At 41.4% G+C, this 22,303-nt stretch overlaps 1 protein-coding gene across 1 annotated transcript in view; it reads right to left on the reverse strand.

The window, feature by feature from the left end:
- The window catches only part of BDNF (brain derived neurotrophic factor), a 34,607-nt gene extending 12,351 nt beyond the window's left edge, over window positions 1-22,256 (reverse strand). The window contains 3 exon segments of the mRNA XM_042905152.1: window positions 21,927-22,057; window positions 22,060-22,228; window positions 22,230-22,256. Of these exon segments, the coding sequence (XP_042761086.1) occupies window positions 21,927-22,057; window positions 22,060-22,228; window positions 22,230-22,256 (327 nt within the window).
- Between the last annotated feature and the right edge of the window lie 47 nt (window positions 22,257-22,303).

The following is a 22,303-nucleotide window of genomic DNA, read 5'->3' on the forward strand; positions in this document are numbered from 1 at the left end:
CCAAACTGGAAGCCTTCAATGTCATTACTTCAGAAGGGGTAAAATGGGAACAGGACAGATGAGTCTCACCTGATGAAGAGCCTCTCACTCTAGATTAGATCCTATCCTCTGAGCTACGACAGAGAACATTAATTTTTAAAAAGCAAGAGGTGAAAAATAGGTGGAGGAAGAAACTGGACAGATAAGGTGCCCCTAGAACAAAAGGATAGCATTCCCTTTAAAACCACTATCAGGAGATCCTAGGGGAAAGATGAAATTATCAAGAGAACGCCATTAGCTCTCTGTTGCTCACCTTTATGAGACCATTTTCAGGAATCAGTTTGTTAAATTCCACTGAAGCGCAAATGTACACACCGCAGCCCTTCTTCTAGGTTGCTGAGTCATACCATACAGAAGTGTGTGGGCAGATGCCAAAACATGTGTGGACACGCAGCCCTTTCTGTAGAAACTCAACGTTCCAGGCATTAACAAGGATTAACCTTTTGCACACGAGGAGAAAACTGGTGGGTCCACACATTCAGCTGTCCTTCAGGTTACTTTTGCATCTAACTCTACAATTTCTTTTAATTACTTATTGTAAAGCACAAGAAAGTGCTCATTATTTGTAGGTTAATGCAGGAGCAAAAATTATTGTGTACGTTCCCCTGCCCACTGCCCTACCCCAGCCCCCAACTCTTCTAAGTGTCCCTGTTCATTTGAATTGCACAAGCAAGCCAGTTTCTGGGTCCTGCGCATAATGAGCCATGTGGACCCTATTCAAGAAACTGGCCATGTTCCAGAGCTACTATAAAATACAAGGAAAATATTAACATCTCAGATGACAAAAGATCCATATGGCTGGTCAGAAAATATCCACATTGCTTAAGCCAATAGAATGTACCTATATGGAAACATTCAATTCTGTTCCATGAGCATCAGGACTGTGAGAACATCTGTTTGTCTCCATTCCTTTTCACTAAACATTGATTCCAACAGAATACATGCAAACTCAGACACCAATATATTTAAGCAAGAGGACGAGGGATGTGTTTTTACATCGTATCTATAAGTAAACACTGGAGCGCCTGGGTGGCTCAGTCGGTTAAGCATCCTACTTTGGCTCAGGTCATGATCTCAAGGTTCGTGAGCCCCGCGTCAGGCTCTGTGCTGAAGGCTCAGAGCCTGGATCCTGCTTCAGATTCTGTGTCTCCCTCTCTCTCTGCCCCTACCCTACTCACACTCTGTCTCTCCCTCTCTTAAATAAATAAATAAAATCATATATATATATATATATATATATATATTATATATATAAATTATATATTATATATATACATACATATAATATATATATGTACTATATATATGTAAACACAGTATTGTATGTTATATGTATGTATTATATATATACATACATACATATAATATATATATATATGTACTATATATACTATATATATATATATATATATATATGTAAACACAGTATTGGTGGTAGTGGTGCGTATGGAGAGAGGGAGGGGATTTTGGAAGAAGCTGTGGGCAGATGAATAAGTAATATCAACCTTCTCTTTGTATAAAAATGATTAAAAATAATAGCTAACATTTATGAGTTGCAAGGTAGACAGAACTGAGTTATCCATAGCTTACAGCTAAGAAAACTGAGTCTCAGAGAAGTTCAATAAATTGCCTAAAGCCACATGCCCAGCATGTGGTAGAAATGGAATGTGAACCAGAACTGGCTTGCATGCTTCTTTCCATATGGGGTCAGATGTGGATGTGGTGTCTTATATTCTGAGGGAGCTCTATTTGGCAGAGTTGGCCTGCAGACCTGAAGGATCAATTTCTCATTTATTTAAGCAAAGCCCTCTATGATCATTCCTGATAAGCAGTTTATTCACACACTGATTCCACAAACGTTGACTATAACTCTAATGTTTCTTCTTTCCTATCTCTTTCCCATATTGAATAATTTCCTCAGGTGTCAACCATACATGCATCATTCACAGGGCACAGGGTCAATACTATGCACAGAGGTAATTTGTTTGAAATGTCAGAACATTTTCCCCTGAGAAGATCTCACTGGGCCTGGAACAGAACCACACGCTTTGCAGATCAGTAACTGCCACTGCCAAACACTCCTGGGTCAACTTCATTGAGTAAAAATGATTTCAATCAAGACTTAAGTGCCAATATGTCTTAAAACAAAAAACAGGGGCGCCTGGTGGCTCAGTTGGTTACGTGTCTGACTCTTGATTTTGGCTCAGGTCGTGATCCCAAAGTTGTGGGATCTGGCCCTGCATTGGGTTCCATGCTGAGCATGGAGCCTGCTTAGGATTCTCTGTCTCTGTCTCTCTCTCCCTCTCTCTCTCTGCCCTTCGTCCCCTCTCATGCTCTCTTGCTCTCTCTAAAAATAAAAACAAAAAAAAACCCTTGTGACATAAAATCTTTCTTTTTAGTACCCCAACCTAATCCCCTCAAAGTCTAGAAGCCTCATTCCTTAGGCCACCCTACTTGTGTGACTCATGCCCTGGTCCTCAAGACCATGATACTCAAGAACAGAGCTGAGGGGCTGAGATGGGAGTGAAAAAAAGGTATGGCAGGACAATCTCAAATTTATTGTCAAGTAGTTCATACAATGAGTTATGGCCAAAAAGACAACAGAACAGATGGTCTAACATGGACAGAGCAGCAGCCTCTGAGAGTGTACCCACAAGAGCAATCAAGTCAAAACGGCCAAAGGAACAAAGGTCATGGGGTGGAGAACCCACACAAGTTCCTTGCCTCCAAATAGTGCCCAGGGGCCCTTGGCATAGACAACAATGGCAAAGTGGACCCAAGAGCCACACTGAGTTGACAGAAAACATACGCCTAAGATGACATCCTGAGTGTGTGTGGCAGGGTGGATGATGAGGGCACAATAAAACAGAATATGCTTCTGACCGTAGTCAGCCCCTAGATGAGAACAGGCTTCTAGAGAAGCAGCTGCAAGGAGCCTGAGAACAAAACTGGAAATGCCTCTTGTGGCAGCTTTTGGGTATTAACAACAGAAAATGTGTATTTGTCAGTGGTGTGTCAGCTAGCTTCTGGCACACCCCCCTTGTGCCCAGAAAAGATTTCTTGGGTAGGCCAGATAGACTCATCCCTACAACTCTCCAAGTGCAACTAGGTCAGAGAGAGGAAGAGGAGTGGTTTTCCCTTTGAAAGTATCCCCCAAAAAATTCTATGAAAAAGCAGAATACCTGTTTGAATGGACTAACCATTCTGCCAGGCTCCTTTTACCACACATTTTTGTGCAGTGGAACTAACGGGAATTTTCTTTTTCTAAATATAGCACACTGTCTGCCGAGAAAAAGAAGACTAAGAATCAGTGTTTCCAATGAGAATGGTAGAGTCATGTGAACATGACCTGGAATGTGGAGATGTTATCTAAGCTATAAAGCCTGTGTTTTCACATGATGCCCTATTTGTATGATGCAGGAACCTGCCTGGAAACTTCACTTTACATAAGTCTAGCAATGCTGCGTCATAGTTCAACGTGTACATTGTACTCCACCAGTTTTAATTTCTCTTATAGAATACTAATTACTCAATTATAAATCTTCAGGAAAGTGCAAAATCATTACTCAAAAGTACATCCCCTTGGGTGTGAAAGTTCCAGGTTCAGCAATACTGTCTGTGATTTGGGATGTATCTCTGGAACTCCGTACCTTGAGATAAGGCTAACAGCTGCAAAATGAGCATGGAAAGCCTGGTACACAGTGTGTTGTGTTGGAACAATCTCCTTTTCTGTTCCAGTAAACACTGTTGTGGTCTTTAGATCTACCATTGCCAGTTAGGTGAATAATGACCACGTGCTCAAAATTCCATTGCAAGAATTTCTGCTGGTGGCAATGTGGGTCAGTTCTGTGTGTGTGTGCCACCAGAGCTGGCATAAGCCCATGGCCATGGTGAAGTGTTATTTCCACTGTCTGCACCACATCTTGGAACTGTGCAATATTCCCTCCACACACCAGGGGCAAGGTCAGAGGCAGAGACCTCACTTAGAAGTTCACATTCCATTTTGCACCTTTCAGATTGACACACACTCTGCCGGTGAGGCTATAAACAGTCATTCTCGTACATTGATGGTGGGAATAGAAAAAGTTCAAGCCCTTTGCAGGGCACTTAGGCGTTATCTATCAAAATTATAAGTGGATTTTCCTGCTGATCCAGCAATTTCATTTCTGAGAATAAACGTACATATACAGGTAGGTGCACATGTACAAAATGAATAGCCAAGGTTGGTAACTGCAAAAAGGCATATAATAGCAAAAATACGAGAGGTTGAGAAATTTCCAGTTACAGTAAAACAGATAAACTATACTGGATACTTACAAGAGAATCCACACAACTGTAAAGAACAAGTTAGTTGCCTACATACTGAAATATAAAGCTCTGTGAAATATATTGATAAGTGATAAAAGCAAGGTGCAGAACAGTGTACCTATGGCATACTACTTTTTGTTCAAAAAATGAGGGAAAATAGGGGCACCTGGCTGGCTCAGTCAGAAGAGCATGTGACTCTCGACCTTGGGGTCATGAGTTTGAGTCCCCCAAATAGGATGTAGAAATTACTTAAATACTTTAAAAAATGGGGGGAAATAACAATACATTCATATTTACTTATATTTCCATAAAACATACTATGAAGAATTCACCTGAGACCAGTACAAATGCTGATCTATAGATGGTATGTGTTGGATGAGGAACCTGAGGTGAACAAGACACTTCAATGTAGACTTATTTAATATTAGTTTGATTTTGAATCATGTAAGTAAATTAACTATCAAAAAATTAAATTTGGGGCACCTGGGCATTTCGGTCAGTTGAGTGACCAACTCTTGATTTCAGCTCAGGTCATGATTTCACAGTTTCTGGGATGTTGGACTCCGTGCAGGTGGCATGGAGTCTACCTGGTATTTTCTCCCTCTCTTTCTCTCTCTGCCTTTCTCCCGCATGCTTTCTCTCTCTCTCAAAATACATAGACAAACATTTTTTTAAAATAAAATTAAAACTAACCAAATTTTTAAAAAAGTTTAACCTAGTCTTCACTTTTGACACAAATGACTCTCCTACACTGCCTGGGTGCAACAGACACTCAAGAAATTTACACAAGTTCCTTTGCTATGTCCCAGTAGTGACTAAAATCAAGAAGTCTGTTAAATGCCATCTCAATTTCTGGGACATTTCCTGGAAGAAACCAGTACAAGATGGGACAGTTAGTTATAGAGGATAGTCTCTAGGGCTAAGGAATGAAGACCTGAGTTCTGGGCCTGCCTTCCCACCTGTTATTAAGTTGACCCCATGAAATGGCTGATAATCGGCCACTCTTTAACCAACAAATTGGGCTAATTCATGGGGAAATCTTCATGGACCTTGAAGGTCCCTGAATTCCCATGAACCTTGAAGGACCCTGTTGCCTCAAGCTCTGTGATAACGAGGAGGATAAGGAATCTCACCCTGCCTGACTCACAGCATCATGCCAAGGATCATCAACACAAGGAAAAGAGTTTTATAAACCGTAAAGAGCAATTGTACAAAGAAATGTTGTTAAACACACCACCAGCCGGAGGGGTGACCATAGACAAACATAGGAGGGGAACAAGACCCATTGCCAAGAGTCTCTGAGACACTGAGATGGTGGAGGGGAGAGGAAATCTCCAAAAAAAGTCTCAAGATGTAAACAGAAAACAAGAGCAGGCTAACAAAGACAGACTTGAAGAAGAGGGCATGTGGTTAAATGACTCCATATGTGGTCATCTGCAAATACATATACTGCAAATTCCATAAACCTGACAGGGAAATTAGGGAGACATGACATATCTGAGGGCAAACTTTAAGGACACAGGCTTGAATATATGAATGACAGATCAATGTTGAATGAATGATCCAAAAGGATGGCCCTTATCCATAGTGATCAGTATAGTTGTTGGAGACAGGTGCCTGTCACCACAGGTGAAATTAGGCCTCCAACTTTCTTCCAAAATCAGATACAAACTTCAAACACTTCTGAAAATACTCCCTAAGAGACCTTTTACCCCAAATTTAGAAACTGAATGAAAAACCATGCTTTATAAAGGCAAAAAAAAAAAAAAAAAAAAAAAAAAAGGACAAAAAAAAAAAAGCTTCTCATCTCCATATGTGCAGTCATCTGGAAAGCAGATCTCCCATTAAACGGATGGTCAAAGCTGCATCACAATGCTAAACTAATCATGAAAATCCAAGGGTGGCTTTCCACACCCTCCTGAAGTGCAACATTCCTAGAGGCAGGAAATAACCACAGGAAGTTCACTGGAGGTGCTGTACTCGGTACAGCTACCTAGAGACATGGTGAAACACCAGAAGGCTATATGGAACTTAGAAAGAAGAAAGTAAAGAATTCTTTTCTATTTTTGGTTAAGGCAGACCCTGTGCAGGATGCCTGGCTCCAGCGGGGTCTTAGTAGTTTAAATGGTGCAATGCATTCTGGGACCACCTCTTAATGAAATGGATCTCAACTTTAGGCCATTCTGAGGAGTTGCAATGCCTCTTTGAGTCGAATACAATGTCCTTCCACCTCCAGCTTCGTTTCACAGCAGTCCATGATTCTTTAGAGAAATTTCTCTAGTAGGCTTACTAACCTATATTATTTCAAGTCAGAGTCTCTTCTTGCATAAGAACCTTAAACTATCTCTGAGTAAGAATACATTATATACATTTTAATGATTCATTTATTTATTCGGCAAAGGTTATTAAAAACTCACTGACTTTAGACATATTTTGCTTAAGGAAAATAATTTTCAAGGCTGCCTCATGTAAAGTGGAAATGATCAACTTAGCAACTCTTACTTTTTTGTAAGTAAGCTCTACGCCCAATGTAGGGCTTGAACTCATGACCTCAAGATCAAGAGTCAAATGCTCTACTCACTGAGCCAGCCAGGAGCCCCGCAACTTGGTAACTCTTAATAGAGTCTTCAAGTGACTGAATGCTGACTTTAAACTCACTGACTTTTATGTAAAACAAGAAAATCAGAGATCTATGGACCAGAGGTGGGTGCACTCTCAGCGGTCAGTAGCTTTCAAGGAAGTGTTTCAGTGTTACCCCAACTGGTCAATTTCACACTCTAATCACTTAGAGGTTCACAAGATTAAAAATAGTTCTTAAAAAATGTTAATGAGCTGACACCTCCAAGGTATACATTCAGGGTCAGAGATTCAAGCTCACGTTTCATCCACCGAGCTCTGGTCATATCATTGAAGCGAAAGGTCATAACCAGCTGCGTTTCTGTCATCCCTCACGTGAAGAAAACTCAGTGGTAGACCATGATTATTCCATGAGGAAAAAAACCCACAAATATTTTTAAAGCTCCATGTCTGCCTTTTCTCCCTTCAGAGCCACCAAGGTCATCTTCCCTTCTGTGGTTGGGTTATCCTTGAAAGCCTTTCATGGGGTCAACATGTCAAACTCACAGCTTAGGAGAACTGTGACTTAGCCTTCTCCTAAAATTTGCTTTTTAACCTTTTGTTACCTAACAGTCTCTGAGCACAGACACCAGGGACACCAAGATGAATGAGATAGAATCCTTGCCTTTGGGGACTTCACTGCTAGAGAGGGAATGGGGAATAGACTAGACCCATATTAAATCAACAACTATAGTTCAATGTAGAATATGCTGTCATTGACATAAGCCCAAGGGCAGTCCCGAAAGAGGGAATGAACGGGGGGGGGGGAGGGGGACAGAGAAGAGGAGGCTATTGGACCAGGTTTTTGCTCATTATAGACCATATCGTGTAGAACAAAAAGATTACGTTATCTGATATGCTTAACTTCTTATTACCTACAAGCCACAAAGCAAGAAAAGTACCCAAGAAGAGTTCAATGGTGGTGAGCTTTTGGAGCATGTAAGCTGGAAATCAAGACTCATTTATGGCTACTTACCTAGAAATGATTTCCCATTCCCAGTGCTTGCCTAGCTGAACATGACAATGGTGAAGCCTTTATCTTTTCCATGTGGGAAAGAAATGTTGACTTATTTAGTAAGTGCCTCTGGCGCCACCTACAATGTTTATGCCCATCAATCAGCCATGTGCTGTGGGAACTAAGACAATGTAGGACACACAGTTTTTGCTTTCAAAGGGTTTACAATTTTAACTGTAGAATTAACTAACCTGAATTAAAATAAAAATTTTTAAAGACTAAAATACATGAGGAAAAAAAAATCTAACTTATAAGACAGCTGTTTTGGGAAAAGGACCCTATCTCATTCAACTCTGAAAAACATTACCATTTATTCAACTTCTTACTTATCAGTTCATATTCGGGGTAATCATACGTCCTCCCTTTGGGATTCTGAATTGAGAACAGAATAGAAACACGTTGCCAAGTGGGAATCAAAATACAGAGTCAGGTTAGCAAAGCTGGGTTAGAAAACATGGTGGGGTCTATTTCCTATTATCTCAAATAAAGGCAGGAAAATGAGAACCGAGAGGGCAGAGGTTTGGGCAGGGCCTGCAAGAAGCCAGCCTTCCAAATATTGCTTACTGCATGATGGCTAGAACCCCAAGAACCTACAAATTCAAATGTGGTGGTCCCACAGAGGAGCAGGAGGTCCCACAAGGGAGAAGTGGGCTCAATTTCACTGCAGCAGTACATTGCTTTGGTTTATACACTGGAGACACTCCAGTAGAGAACAGATTCAGTAAGGTCCCATCAATCAGATTAATTGCTTCTCACAGAAAGGAGCAAGTAAGGGTACAAGAGTAGGACCCAGAATGATCCTTCGATCTGAACCCTTCTCTTGTGCATTTTAGAAAGCAGACACGCTTCTGGAATCACAGGGTGAGGCAAAATATCTCCCTCAATATTACTCAAGGCATGAAGAATTTAAGCCACTTGTTCACGATCATAGCTCTAGTCAGTGGTGGACCTGGAATCCAACTCCGTCTCTCAAGCTATGTCTTGAAGAATGAGTAAGATTTAGATGGAAGAGAGTCATGAGTAAACAAATTAGACTCCAAAGATTACAGCAAAACAGTCTTGGTCTCATCAAGTTTGGTACAAAGTGAAGCAAATTTAGGCAGGAAGCGTGTTAGCAAGGTTTTAAATAAGTCATCAACGGTGCTATTTAGGGTTGGAAAGTGCCAACAGTAACACAGTGACTGAAATTCATTAAGCACTTACTATGCCAAACACTGTTCTAAGCACTTTACGAGTGTTAACACATTTAATCCCTACCACTACCCTGTTAAGAGGCTGAGGCACAGGCAGCTGAAATAATGCGTACAAGGTCACACTTCTAGTAAGTGGAATCCCACTTGATCATTGAGTTGGGGAATACTGTTCCAGGTCTTCTGCTCTCATATGGACGTTTCTGAGAAAATATCTTTCGAGTCAGAAAATATCTTCAACAGGCCTCCCATCTCAAAGCCTCTGAACTTCTGATTATTTACAAGGCCTCAAATCCCTTCTAACCATGGACTAATCCACGTATTTGGACAATGGAAGTAAATGATAAGTCTCTCTAAATCACAGGATATTCAATTTATTTGCCTTTTAGTTCAGCAATTCTTAAACTTTCCTGCACATAGGAACCACCTGTGGGAGTTTCTAAACATAATATATGTCTGGGTTCTGTTCCAAACCTACAAATCTCAGGGACTAGCACCTGATATCTGTTTTGTTGTTGTTGTTGTTGTTGTTGTTGTGTTGTTGTTTGCTTTTTTCCAGTTTCAAAGGTAATTTTGATGATCACCATGTTTGGGAAGATGGCTGTACATTATATTCTCCAATGGTTCACTTACCAGGAACCTCAGCTTTAAGTAAAATTTTAACGAACAAGCTCAAAGAACAAGACATCAAAAATCATATATTCCGTTTCTCTCTTTTTAAGAGTTTTTTTTTTTTTCTTTAAAAAAAAGGCAACTGAATTTAAAAACTCTTTAAAATAAACATTTTTTAATCTTCCCATCAGCATTTTCCTCCCTGGCACACAGAGGGTCACCAATCTCTGCTCTGTAGAGAGTGGACACCAGGCCAGGGTGACGATATTGGCCTACACCTGTGCCAGACATTCATATTAATATGTCAAGGGTGAAATATGGCCTCTTACCTGAATACTGTAGGTTATGGTTGTGAACAGCCAGTGATAGTAAGAGGGCTAGGTTAGGAGAAGTCATGGAGCTATAATCCATGCTCTGGTTCTATAGCTGTGCATCTTGGATCAAAGCTATTTAGCTACTCTGAGCTTCAGTTTCCTCATCTGTTATATGGGAATAATATCTGCTCAATATTTTTCAAAGGGTTATTTGTAGGGTCAAATGGAATGAGATATGTGAGCTCATTTTTAAAACATGAAACAAGATTTTGGACCAGATTATCAGTGAAGTGTGCAGCCTTGTCTACCTATGACTTTAGCCAAGAAAATCATGTAGGAACGTTGGTGATGACAAACCAACAGAATTTTGGTTCTAGTACCAGCGCTTACAGCTCTAGGGCAAGTTTTCATAGCCTCTGATACTACTTGGAATAGTGATGGTGAGGGTTCCCCTAGATTTTTACATGAGACTGACTCTGAAGAAACGATCAGAGGTTCTGAAATAAGAGAGCCTTCCAAGTTTTAAGAAAGTCATCGTCAGGAATGTGAAAATCAGCACAAATTACATTGGAATTTTATAGGAAAAGCAGTTTAAAATAAATTTTGTTAATAACGATAAATTCTAGGGTCACTTGGGTGGCTCAGTTGGTTAAGCATCTGACTTCAGCCCAGGTCATGATCTCACGGTTCATGGGTTTGAGCCCCACGTCAGGCTCTGTGCTAACAGCTCAGAGCCTGGTGCCTGCTTCAGATTCTGTGCCTCCCTCTCTCTCTGCCCTTCCCCTGCTTACACCGTGCCTCTCTCTCTGTCAAAAATAAACATAAAAAATTTTCTTAATTATAAAATGATAAATTCTAATGACTACTAAAATGTTTAAGTTAAGGTCATCCCTCATTGCTTCTCACCTGTTATACACCTATGATTATTTCTAAAAATTATGCAATAGGAAAAATCTCATGTAGAAGTATCTCCTTTACCAAATTTCATTTGTGAATACTTGGAACCAGCAGGTGAATATAACTGGCAATGCAAAAGAATGGCTGAGGGATGAGAAAGAGGGCAGTCATTTTCATGAAGAAGGAAGGTTTAGGACTTTGGCATTTCTACTTGTTGACTTTTATTGAGAAAAAAAGCCCATAATTTTCTAACTGGGCTTTGCAGAGCAGAGTGTCAAGGGACCTCTTGCAAGGGACAAAACTGAGGTCAAAGGGACAGGACACTGATGCTCCTACGGGATGTTCAACTAGAACAGCCCTACTGGTTTTTGTTTTATATATTTGGGTTCCGTATAGGATTTTGTTAGGGGGGAAAACCAGTCCTACAATTTACTTATTTATGTTTATACCACAAATTTTGAGGTTAGTGGCATGTGCCTATCTCTCTGAGTTTGTCTCAAAACACAAAGAATGGAGTGTGCTCTGGCAATATTTGTTCACTGCTTTTTCTCCCTGCCCTCCTCAGGAGTGAAAAAGAAGTCTGGGGACGTGGCTATACCTTTGATACTCCAAGCAAATGAGACCTACTACCACTTTTTGATCCATTTCCTAATTTTAATGAGAGTCACAGAAGAACTATGTGAAAATTTGCCTCCCTGTTATTTATCAAGAGGTTAAAAACATTTCTTTCTGAGTTGATGACGCCACACTGCTCTTAGTTATGTTGGCATATTTCCATGATCCACGAACACCACATATTTGAGCAAAAACACTTGTAACTCCACCAGGAAAGGAGATCCAATGGATTAAAAAGTGGTTTTTAGTAAACTCTAAAGAGAGACATTACTAAATTTGTTACTGACTAATGTTTAAAGGCAAGATCGTGTTCACAAAACTCATTTTTCTGTCTTTTCCTTGCTCAGCATAATCATGAAACCAGCTTCTAGTAAATGGAAGCATTCTCAAAAACTGAAGTTTCTTCAGGGGGAAAACACACAGTATTTATAAACACTGTCAAATGAAAGACACATTCCTGAATACGAAGAGGCCCAAACATGTCCTCATATGTAAGGGGAAAAAATCCGTCATAAAGTCAGTGGAAATGAACCCACATCTTCGGTTCAGAAGTTCTTCCACTGTGGCTTCTACTAGCATCAAGCACAAAGAGCTCCTCTTGAAATACCCTCAAACAGCAAAATGTTTCAGACAATATGTACAAACATTTTTATATTTGGATACAAAATGACACCTAAAAAAAAATCCACTAATAAAAAAGACCAATTAATAAAAAAAATTTTTTTTAAATGTATATATTTACTGATAGCGAGTGAGCACACTAGTGGGGTAGGGGCAGGGAGAGAGGGAGAGAGAATTCCAAGCACTCTCCTCCCTGCCAGGGCAGAGCCCAACCTGATGCAGGGCTCGAACTCACGACCCATGAGATCATGACCTGAGCCAAGATCAAGAGTGAGATGCTTAACCGATTGAGCCACCCAGGCGCCCCCAAAATGATCAACTCTTAAAAGAGAAATAAGTCCGTGCAATATGTTACAGCCCATGGCTGAAAATACAGTACAGACAGAAAATCAGAGAAGTTGCCCAACAGATTTTTTCTTTCTAAAGACCAGGCCTCTTTGGAAGCAAGTATATGAAGAGGTGATGGAAGGCTCACGTGGGAAAATCAATGGAGTTCCCTCTCAGGTAGTACCTAAAGATAGATGGATCCATACAGGGAAAAGAAACCCTATCTAGCCCAGTGCCTCGCACCCACCAGGCCCTCAATAATGCTTGGTGAATTAATGAGGAAAATAATCATTCCCTGTATATAACACATTTTTCTTCTTTCAAAGAAGAGCTTTGAAACAGGAGAAGACGTACATGCAGCAACATAAACCATAAAATATGTGATATCCTAAAGGGGATGTAAATAGTAAACTGATACACTGACTGACAATATGAATACTTGAAAGCAGTCTGAGAGCTCAGTCATAAAAATAAATACTCACAGGGCACCCGGGTGGCTCAGCTGGTTAAGCGTCTGACTTCTGCTCAGCTCATGATCTCATGGTTTGTGGGTTCAAGCCCCACATTGGGCTCTGTGCTGACAGCTCGGAGCCTGGAGGCTGCTTCAGATTCTGTGTCTCCCTCTCTCTCTGCCCCTCCCCCACTTGTGCTCTGTCTCTCTCTCTCTCTCAAAAATAAACATTAAAAATTTGTTTTTAATAAAAATAAAAATAAATAAATATTCACGAGTACTGGAGTGCGCTGTGCACCCGCATGGTCCAAACTTGCATTATAACGACATATCCATGTTGGTTAATCTCCAATTACTCTACACAAGAGCAAAATAAGTTAATAATGAAAAATAAAAAAGTAATTTACGTGGAAACCTGATGGGGTTGGGGAAGCGGTCCATTTCTTCAACACTTCACATTTAAAAACTCTGGTAACTGTCATATCTGAAGATCTCATGGTTTCCAGAAGGGGAAGGTGAATGCTGAGAAGGGTTTTTTAGTTCAGCTGCTAAACTCTCTAGAAAATCAAATGTTAGAAGTTAATTTCTTAAGCATTTTGGGTATCTGAATCTGATCAGGCCTCTTTTTAGAAACATTCTGCTGAGTCGGATCCAAAGGAAAGTAACTACTTTTGGGAATCCATATGTAAGTATGCAAAAAGTAGAAGTGTAGCACTTCTGATACTCAATTTACAAAGCTGCAAAGGCAGAGGACTCAAACACAAAGATATATAATTGTCATTATTAGGATTGTATGTAAACCAAAAATAGGGAGCCGCACTTCATGATACAATCAATGTATCCGAAAAACTTCGGAGCACAAAGGTACTTCAGATCCCATGTACCCAACTCCAACCTCCCACATTACCAGGCATCCTTTCTAAAAGGTTTTCAGCCTCTGCTTAAACATCTGCAACAGGAAACCGACCACATCCATAAAAAGCCTCTTCTTTTGTTAGATTGTAAGTCTCCCTGATGAAGTGCTTTGTATGCAGTCAGCATTCAATATTTGCTAAATTAAATAGAACTGAAAATACTTCTAGATACCACATATGGTTCCAACATTTGTATCACTGGTCCTAGATCTGCTCTCTGGGGCAACGCAAAACAAACCCACTCCCTGCTCCACATGTGAAGACTGCCCTGTAAACGAGGATGGCAAAAACATGATCGCACGTGCCGCCACCAATCCCCCAGCCATGGCGGGCATTAGCGGTTAGAACATTCCTCCTCTTAGAGCCTGGATGGCTTCAGAATTCTTCTTAAGCCAGCATTCCAGGTAGCTGGAATCATGTGATGGGAGTTGCTAGGAGAGACCAAAAACCATTTGCCATTCTGGCCTAAGTTTTTCTGTCCCCAGCCACCCATTCCAAATACCCTCAACCATCCCTCACATGGAAGGATTTCAAATGCCCTGTGTATCTGTATCAAAATGATTTCAACATACTAAAGCAATTTCAAGGGGCTCCTGGGTGGTTCAGTAGGTTAAGCGTCTGACTCTTGATTTCGGTTCAGGTCATGATCTCACGGTTCGTGGGATCGAGCTCCACTTTGAGCTCTGCACTGACACTTCAGAGCCTCCTTGGGATTCTCTCTCTTTCCCTCTCTCGGTCCCTCCCCTGCTTGTGCATACTTGTGTGCTCCTGCACTCTCTCTCTCTCACTCTCTCAAAATAAATAAATTCTAAATAAATAAATAAATAAATAAATAAATAAATAAATAAGCAGTTTCAGTTTCTTGAAGATAATATTCTATATATAGTCTATCGAAAAAGTGGACAATTATTAGCTTCCCCATTTGGTATTACACTTGTACGAGTGCAGACCAAAATTTCAGTAGCTATGTTCACTGCCTGTAGTCACAGTACTGGCTCACACTGAACCTGTGGTTACTTAAAACATCTAGGTTTCCTTTCTACTGTCTGGTAAGTCATCCCCCAAAACCTTTCATAACTTCCTATTCTAACATTTTTATACAATTGATTTTAACCAAATCATACTAGTTCACATCTAAGTAAATGTAAATGATCCAGATTCTATGATTCAACAGAATGTCTGCTGGCTTTATGTTTCAATATGATAAACATATCATCTGTGCCTTTAGATACATTATCAGCCAACATGTTAATGCTGGATGTACTTTCCCAGTGTTGCATAAGAGGGAACACCTTTGACAGTCTGGTCTAGGAATGTGGCCTGGGACTCTGCCAAGCATCCCTTCCAGCAGCATGAAGCAAATTTCTTGACCTTCAGATTCTGCATGATGTAAAAAGAAATTTATCTGTGTTTGAAAACACTCCCCATAATTCAAGAAAGAAACATGTGAAAAGAGAGAGAAACTTGTTTCAATTTGGGCATAGCTTCAGTTTTCAAAAACACAGGAAGGCAGAAAGAACATCAGAAAAGGCGGCAATGCTGAAGCCAGCAGCTCTAAAACCAACTGATTAGACTAAATCTCATGTGGCAAAAATTGTATTCAGTGAGTTTCCTTTTTCTTCCTCCTGTCTTTCTTTAGGACTTTTTTTATTTCCTGAAAAATAAAGTTTTCTGCGCCCGATTGTTCCTATGGATGACACAAAGTACAGGCAATGTAATGACTTCTTGGGTTATCTGCTTACCAGATAACCCTGACACTAACTTAACATATGCTGCCCCCCCCCAAAAAAAAGCAAAAGAAAACACCAAACAATATATTATTTTCCACCCCTGAAGCACAATAACTGCCATCCAAAACTTGGAAAACATTTAAACAAAAATCCACCAGTTAAGTTTATAGTTGCTACCATCTAAATCGACTTTTAATATTTTGTACATTCCAAACATGATAATTTTATGAATGAATCAAATTGTGCATAAGAAATTTCAAAACTAAGCCAACTAAAAGACATCAATGATAGGTCCTAGAAAAAAAGTAGCATTACACTCATTTCTTCCAACTTCTGCTTCTCTGCCAACAAAACAAATAAGCATTTTTCTGTAATTATAAAGTATCTCCATTGTCTACATGCCTCGGCAGAATGTGAAGCAACTATTAATGAATCTATTTGTTAATTCAACATTATTTGTCAAAGTGCGTCCTCTGCTACCAGCACTGTTTTGGATGCTCTTGTGGGAGCATGCAAAAATGAACTGAACACAGATTTTGTCATCAAAGAATCTTTTTTTTTTTTTAATTTTTTTTAACGTTTATTTATTTTTGAGACAGAGAGAGAGCGAGCATGAACGGGGGAGGGTCAGAGAGAGAGGGAGACACAGAATCCGAAACAGGCTCCAGGCTCTGAGGAGTCAGCACAGAGCCCGACGCGGGGCTCGAACCCACGGACCGCAAGATCATGACCTGAGCCGAAGTCGGCCGCCCAACCGACTGAGCCACCCAGGCGCCCCTGTCATCAAAGAATTTTAACCTAATTTGTAATTATTGGTTTCTGGCTCCGTTACTATTTTTTTGGAGCTGGCTCAGATGTAGACTTTTATCTATTCTAAGGCTGAAGCAGTTCTTTTAATTTCCTTCTCCTTGTCTATTTCTCCCCCTTACTTTTTTGGTGTTTAAAGTCTTGGTACATATATGACCCTTTATTTTATTCTTAATTCTTCTCAAATCATTAAAGTTAAAATTGGATCTTGGATCAAAGACATTCTTAAGATCTCTCCATTCAATTTATTTGGTGTTACTGTATCTCAGAAAGTGCAATGAATGGCCTGTAGCAAATGAATAAAATCAGAACCTTTGTACCCAATGTTTTAATACATAATCTTGAAAATAATAGTTGGAAAAAAAAAAAAAAGCCAGTCTTTATTCTTGGCAGGCTAGTCTACATTTGGCCACTATATTAAAATGCTAAAATGACTTCGTGTCTGTGTTGAGTTGTGGATCTTCCAGTTTTAAAACCTCACTTCCAATCCCAATTGCCTAATAACCCCCCTACACATCCCGCCCCCAGCCCCCACACTCACCAAATCTGAATTGGGTGGCAAGGAAATCCTAGTAACTGTAGCCTTAAAAGAAATTACTCATATGGCAAATAAGCCATTTGGCTTGGTAAAGCTGGTGATTTTGTTCTCTAGGTGGCACTATTACTTCAATTTTTGATGAGTTGCTTAAGTTTCTTGAACATACCAGTTTTTTTTTAAATTTCCACTATATAAATCTTAATTTTATCACACACTAGTTGTAATTAAACGACAGGTTGTCTTCTAGTTTTATTTTAATAAGTCAGTTTGAAGTTAAGTGGCTTTTTATCATAGAATTTTATATTTCCTAGTTACATTGTCTTGGAATTAAGGAATCCTCCTTTGCCGGCCCTCCTCCCTCTAAATACGCAAAAGCATGTCAAAAACACAGAAGGTGGTCATAAAGCTTCAGTCAGACCAAAGGAATGAAGATGAAAGCACATTTAAGAGCTACTAGGTTCTGCGAGCTTTCAAAATCAGGACGTTACTACCATGACAACCAATGAAAAGTTCTTTCAAGTGAACCTTTGGGGAAAACTGCATAACATTTGTTACTCTCTGGGCTCTGGAAATAAACTTGTGCTTTATTATGGCTGTCACTGAAGCTTGTAAATTTACTCTGCTTCCGCCTAGCCACTCTCCTGGTCCCATACCCGGCCCCTCAATTCATTTAATGGAACCCATCCTCAAACTTCAGACAATGTATGAATGAGACATCAGGGCAACGAGCCTATTTGGCTAGATTTGTTTCACCAAGAGCGTAAGTGTCCCAGAGTTTGAACTTGAATTTGAGTACGCGCATTTAAATGAAAGCTTCCACGCTTCTTGGCGGACCACATGCACAGGCTTTTCTATGGAAATAAGAACACCTTCCTGTTCCACTTAGGGAACACACCCATTTACCATTCCCGTACCTCAAAAAGTTTTTCAAAGTCAATATATTAGCGAGCTTCATTGTTTCATGTCTGTCATCAAGAATGATTCCGTATATTATATAATTGGGTCCATGACTTTTCTAAAGCTTTAGTTTAAGTGTTCTGGAAAACCAGAGGTGCGTTTAAGTATAAAATTGTTTAGGACTGAACAATTCTACACCTTATGTGGAAGTTTAAAGGGACTATGAGGACACATATGCCTAAGCTTCAAAATACCAAAGCTTTCCTCTGTTTCCTAGGGTTAAACCCCACATACAAATGACATACGGATTTCATTTGCCAACATCATGTATTGCTTAACATTACTCCACACTGAAGAGAGTGAATGCACGCAGAGGGTAACCAGTAAGTTTGCTCAATCACCTTTGAAGCCCATCTGGGTATGTTATTTACCCTAGTAGAGAAAATTTATCACAACCCAACTTAATGTGATTCTTGTTCAAATGATTTCTTCCTCCACTGAACAGCCAGCATTTAAACCTAAAATTCCCCTGAATTCTCTTCTCCATTCCTCTTTAAAATGCAATTCACAGCTTGAGATTACAGTGCCTGCCAGGGGCTGAATGGCTGCTCTAGAAGGCTGAGAGTCCTTCAATTAAGCAGCAATTTTGCAATTAGTGGAAACTGAGTGCTCCATAACAATCGTTTGAAAACAAGTTGAGAAAAGTTAGCAATTACCCTATTAAAGAGACATATTCACTTGCATTTGGCTGGGCTGGCCCCCTCGCACAAATTACAATCTTCCATACAAGGAGATGCCAGTTGAAAATTGTTTCAACCATTAAAATAAATTCGGTATTATGGACATCGAAATGGGAGTGCCTTTCATTTTAGAAGATATTCAGAGTTTAGCTATCATACACTTCCCATGCTCTCTGTTTCCATTCACAAAGTCTAAAATTGTTCTACTATGGGACTAACTTCCTAAATCTTAAAATGTTAATGAACTGCATGCGTATGACCTTTCCATTGTGTACATCTTCAATATTCTTGAAGCTTAGTAGAAGATTAAGTCCATGATTGAGACCCAAAGCTGCTGGCTGTTACATTCCACAAGTTCACTACCTGGATATAGAATATAGAGCTGTGTGCTCTGTGCTTGTGAAAGGGGGTGGGGGGTGGGATGCGAGTGGGGGTGGATATTTACAGAATGTTTTAAAGACAAAGGTTAAAAAAAATGTAACAGAGCTCTTTGCTATTATCAGGTAGGCGTGCCCAGCTTGCTGTGTGTGCTGAGCTACAAACCAGAGCTATTTATGTTTGAAAGAAATGAGATTATCAATCATCTGCATTTTGACTACTGAAGAGTAAGATTCCTGGAAGAAGGGAATAGCTTATATTCTCATGGTGCCCCTATTAAAAAGGAAACCGAAAAGACTTTAAGCCAGGATTTCAGAAATTTGCATTTACAGGATTTCCCCCCTCCTGGTCATTCAAAATGAGCCAGCAATATTACAGCATCTCCCCACCCCACTTTGGCCATTGTGAGATTTAGACTATTAATTCACCTAGTACAAATGAATCATTTGCTTTTTAGGCAAATGATCATTTTCTTGGTTCCTCTTGATCGAAACTAAAAGTTACACTTACTGAGAAGACATCCTAAAACAGATTTCCCTGATGCTTTATTTTGTGGATACTCAAATGTTGACCTAATTTATACCTTAAATGACCTTAAATATCACCTTAAAATAAACAAGATTTCCAGTTACTAATTCAGTCCTGAATGGGCTATGAATGGCTCCAAAGGTATGTGAAAAATTATGCTGCTATTTTGCTTTTTAAAAAATGTGATGTCTAAGTGTATGCAATGTTCTAATGCTTCAAAACATGTACGTAAGTCTTGTTTATCTGGAAATCATTTCTTTCTGCTCATATCATTTATAAATAGAAAATGTTCTGTAATAACTTAAAATAGCCCTACCTAGGTAACAATTCTCCTTTCAAGATACTTATTACCGGTATGTATTTACCAACATGTATCACATTTTGCAAAATAAGGTAGAAGAAAAAAGATAATGACTTGATGGCCCTGGAATTCCAGTAATGGTGACCCACGTGTTTTAAATTCCAGTAAAAGTTACGGTTACATTTCAACAAGTGTCTCCTTCCTTTCTCTTACCTCTGCTGGTAGTCCAGAGGTAAACTTACAAAAGAAGAATGTTAAGCAAGGTGTCTGCAAAATCAGGCAATAGGAGTTAGTGACTGTTTTAAAGGGAGCCTGGTCCCAGGGCCAAAATTTTGCAATCTCTAAGTGCAATGTGTGATGTGATCTATTACATGTGACAACATGGAGCACTACATGCTCAGAAACTTCATCTTAAAAATGAAAATGTTGCAGGAAGTAAACATTGAGGATTCCTGTGTTTAGAAGAATTAAATCCGTAACTACACCTCAATAAATAAAAGTGTAAAAAATGTATACAATTTTAAGACTAAAATGACTTTTGACATTATAAACACATATACAAACAGATTTTTGGATAAAAATAGAGAAGAGATCTATTCCAAGAAGTCGAACCAATTTGAAAGTCTTATTTAATAGCATAACACGTTTTATATAGTTTTTTTAAAAAGTCCCAATTAGATACTAGTTTGCTTTAAAAGATAACTGTACTGGAATTAATAGACAGTCAGAAATATGATTTTCTTTGCTTCTGGCCAAGAACATTCTCGTATTCTTGTCAAAAAAATATTCACTAGCTACTGCTGACACTGAAGAGTGTTAAGATACCTGAAGGACCCTAAAATTAGATCGAGGAAGCATTAACACACCAACCGTAGCCCATCATAACTCCCCCAGCGCGAGGAAAACTTGCACTGGAGCCAAAGAGAGGCAACCAGTCAAACAAAATACATCCGAATCGGGAGTCTGAGCATCATTCAACAAGTCAACAATTCCCTCCTACCAGCTCCCAAAGGGATCCCGAAAAGCCATCCCTTACCACTTCCCCACCCCCAGCCTCTCGGCCCCAGCAGCTGCTCTGGGTAGCTGGGCCGGCAGAGGGCACCCTCTACCTTCCCTAGCACCAATCTCCCTGCCCCACTCCTCCTCGCCCCCAACCCCTGGCCCTCCACCCCGCTCCACCCCCACACAAACACTGCATCCTCCGACCGCGACTCCAGTTTACTCCAGCAGCCCCGAAGCTTATCTCCCCTGGGGGTGCCCCCACTCTGCAATTTCCCTAATCAGCCCGTCGGGCATAAACCCCCCAAGCCTCAACTCTTTCTTTCCAGGCACAGCTCACCCATTCTTTTTCCCCGGCTTTGCATCCCCAGAGACCCACGCGAGTCAGGACACCCCACGCTGCCCCCGAAAGTTAAAACTTCTGTACTTCCCTAGAAGGTGCCCCAAGGGAGGGGCGCGGGATGGGGAGAGGTGTGGGCGCAGCTAGCTCCGGAGTCCTGCAGCCCCTTTCAGGTCCGAGCTGCAGGAATGCCTCAAGTTTTCCAAGATATATTGGCACTGGACCTGTGTTGAGTCCGCAGGTGACCGAGTGCAGCCCAGCTGGAGCCCCGGGGGTGCGGTGGTGTGGGCTGAAGGAGCAAGAGCCGCCCCCCCCCCCCCAAATCTGCGCGGGGACCGCCCAGCTCAGAGGAAAGATTCCTATCCCAGCTCGGATACAGGCACCGCAGTCAGGGCCCCCGACAGCTGGCGCCCTAAATCTCTCTCACGACCCCGCCTCTGCTAGGGGAGGGTTTCGGGGGATCGCCAGGGCGCCGTCTCCGTTCCCACCGCGCAGCTCCGCGTCTCCTCTAGGCTTTTTCTCCCCCACTTAAGGGCTGCCCAGGGTCCCTCTCCCTCGGAGGTCCTGGCTGCCCTCTGGACCAAGGGATGCGAGGAGAAAGCTCCGCCAGGGCAACTCCAAGTCCCCCTTCTCCAGGAGGGGAGGAAAGGCGTTCCGACCTCTTCCCACAACTTCGGGGCCCCCCCAGCCAACTTTCCCCCGCGGACGGGCGGCTCCCGCGCCAAGCCCCACGCCTGCTGCTCGCCTACCTCCGGGTCCACACAAAGCTCACGGGTCCCTTGCGGAGGAGTCACATCGTTATGTCGCTCCTGGCCCCTGTGCCCAGCCCCGATCCCCGTCGCGGAGCCGCTGGCCGCCGGCCCCACAGCAGCGGTGGCAACTGCAATTCAAGCGTCTCATCAAAGCTTCCCGAGGAGGAGGAGGCGGGGGGCGCGCCGGGCCGGCTCCTCGGCCCCGCCCGGGAGCCCGCGGCGCGACGGGGGACGCGGGACGGCGAGCGGGCGGGTGCGCCCGGGCGCGGCGGCGGCGGCGGCGGGGACCGGGAGCTCCAGCCTGCGCCTCGAGCTCGGGTCAGACATTATTTAGCTCTTCGGTTGAGCTTCGATTGGTCAAACGGCGCCGCCCC

The sequence above is a fragment of the Panthera leo genome, chromosome D1 (assembly GCF_018350215.1).
Source record: "Panthera leo isolate Ple1 chromosome D1, P.leo_Ple1_pat1.1, whole genome shotgun sequence".
Lineage (NCBI taxonomy): Eukaryota > Metazoa > Chordata > Mammalia > Carnivora > Felidae > Panthera > Panthera leo.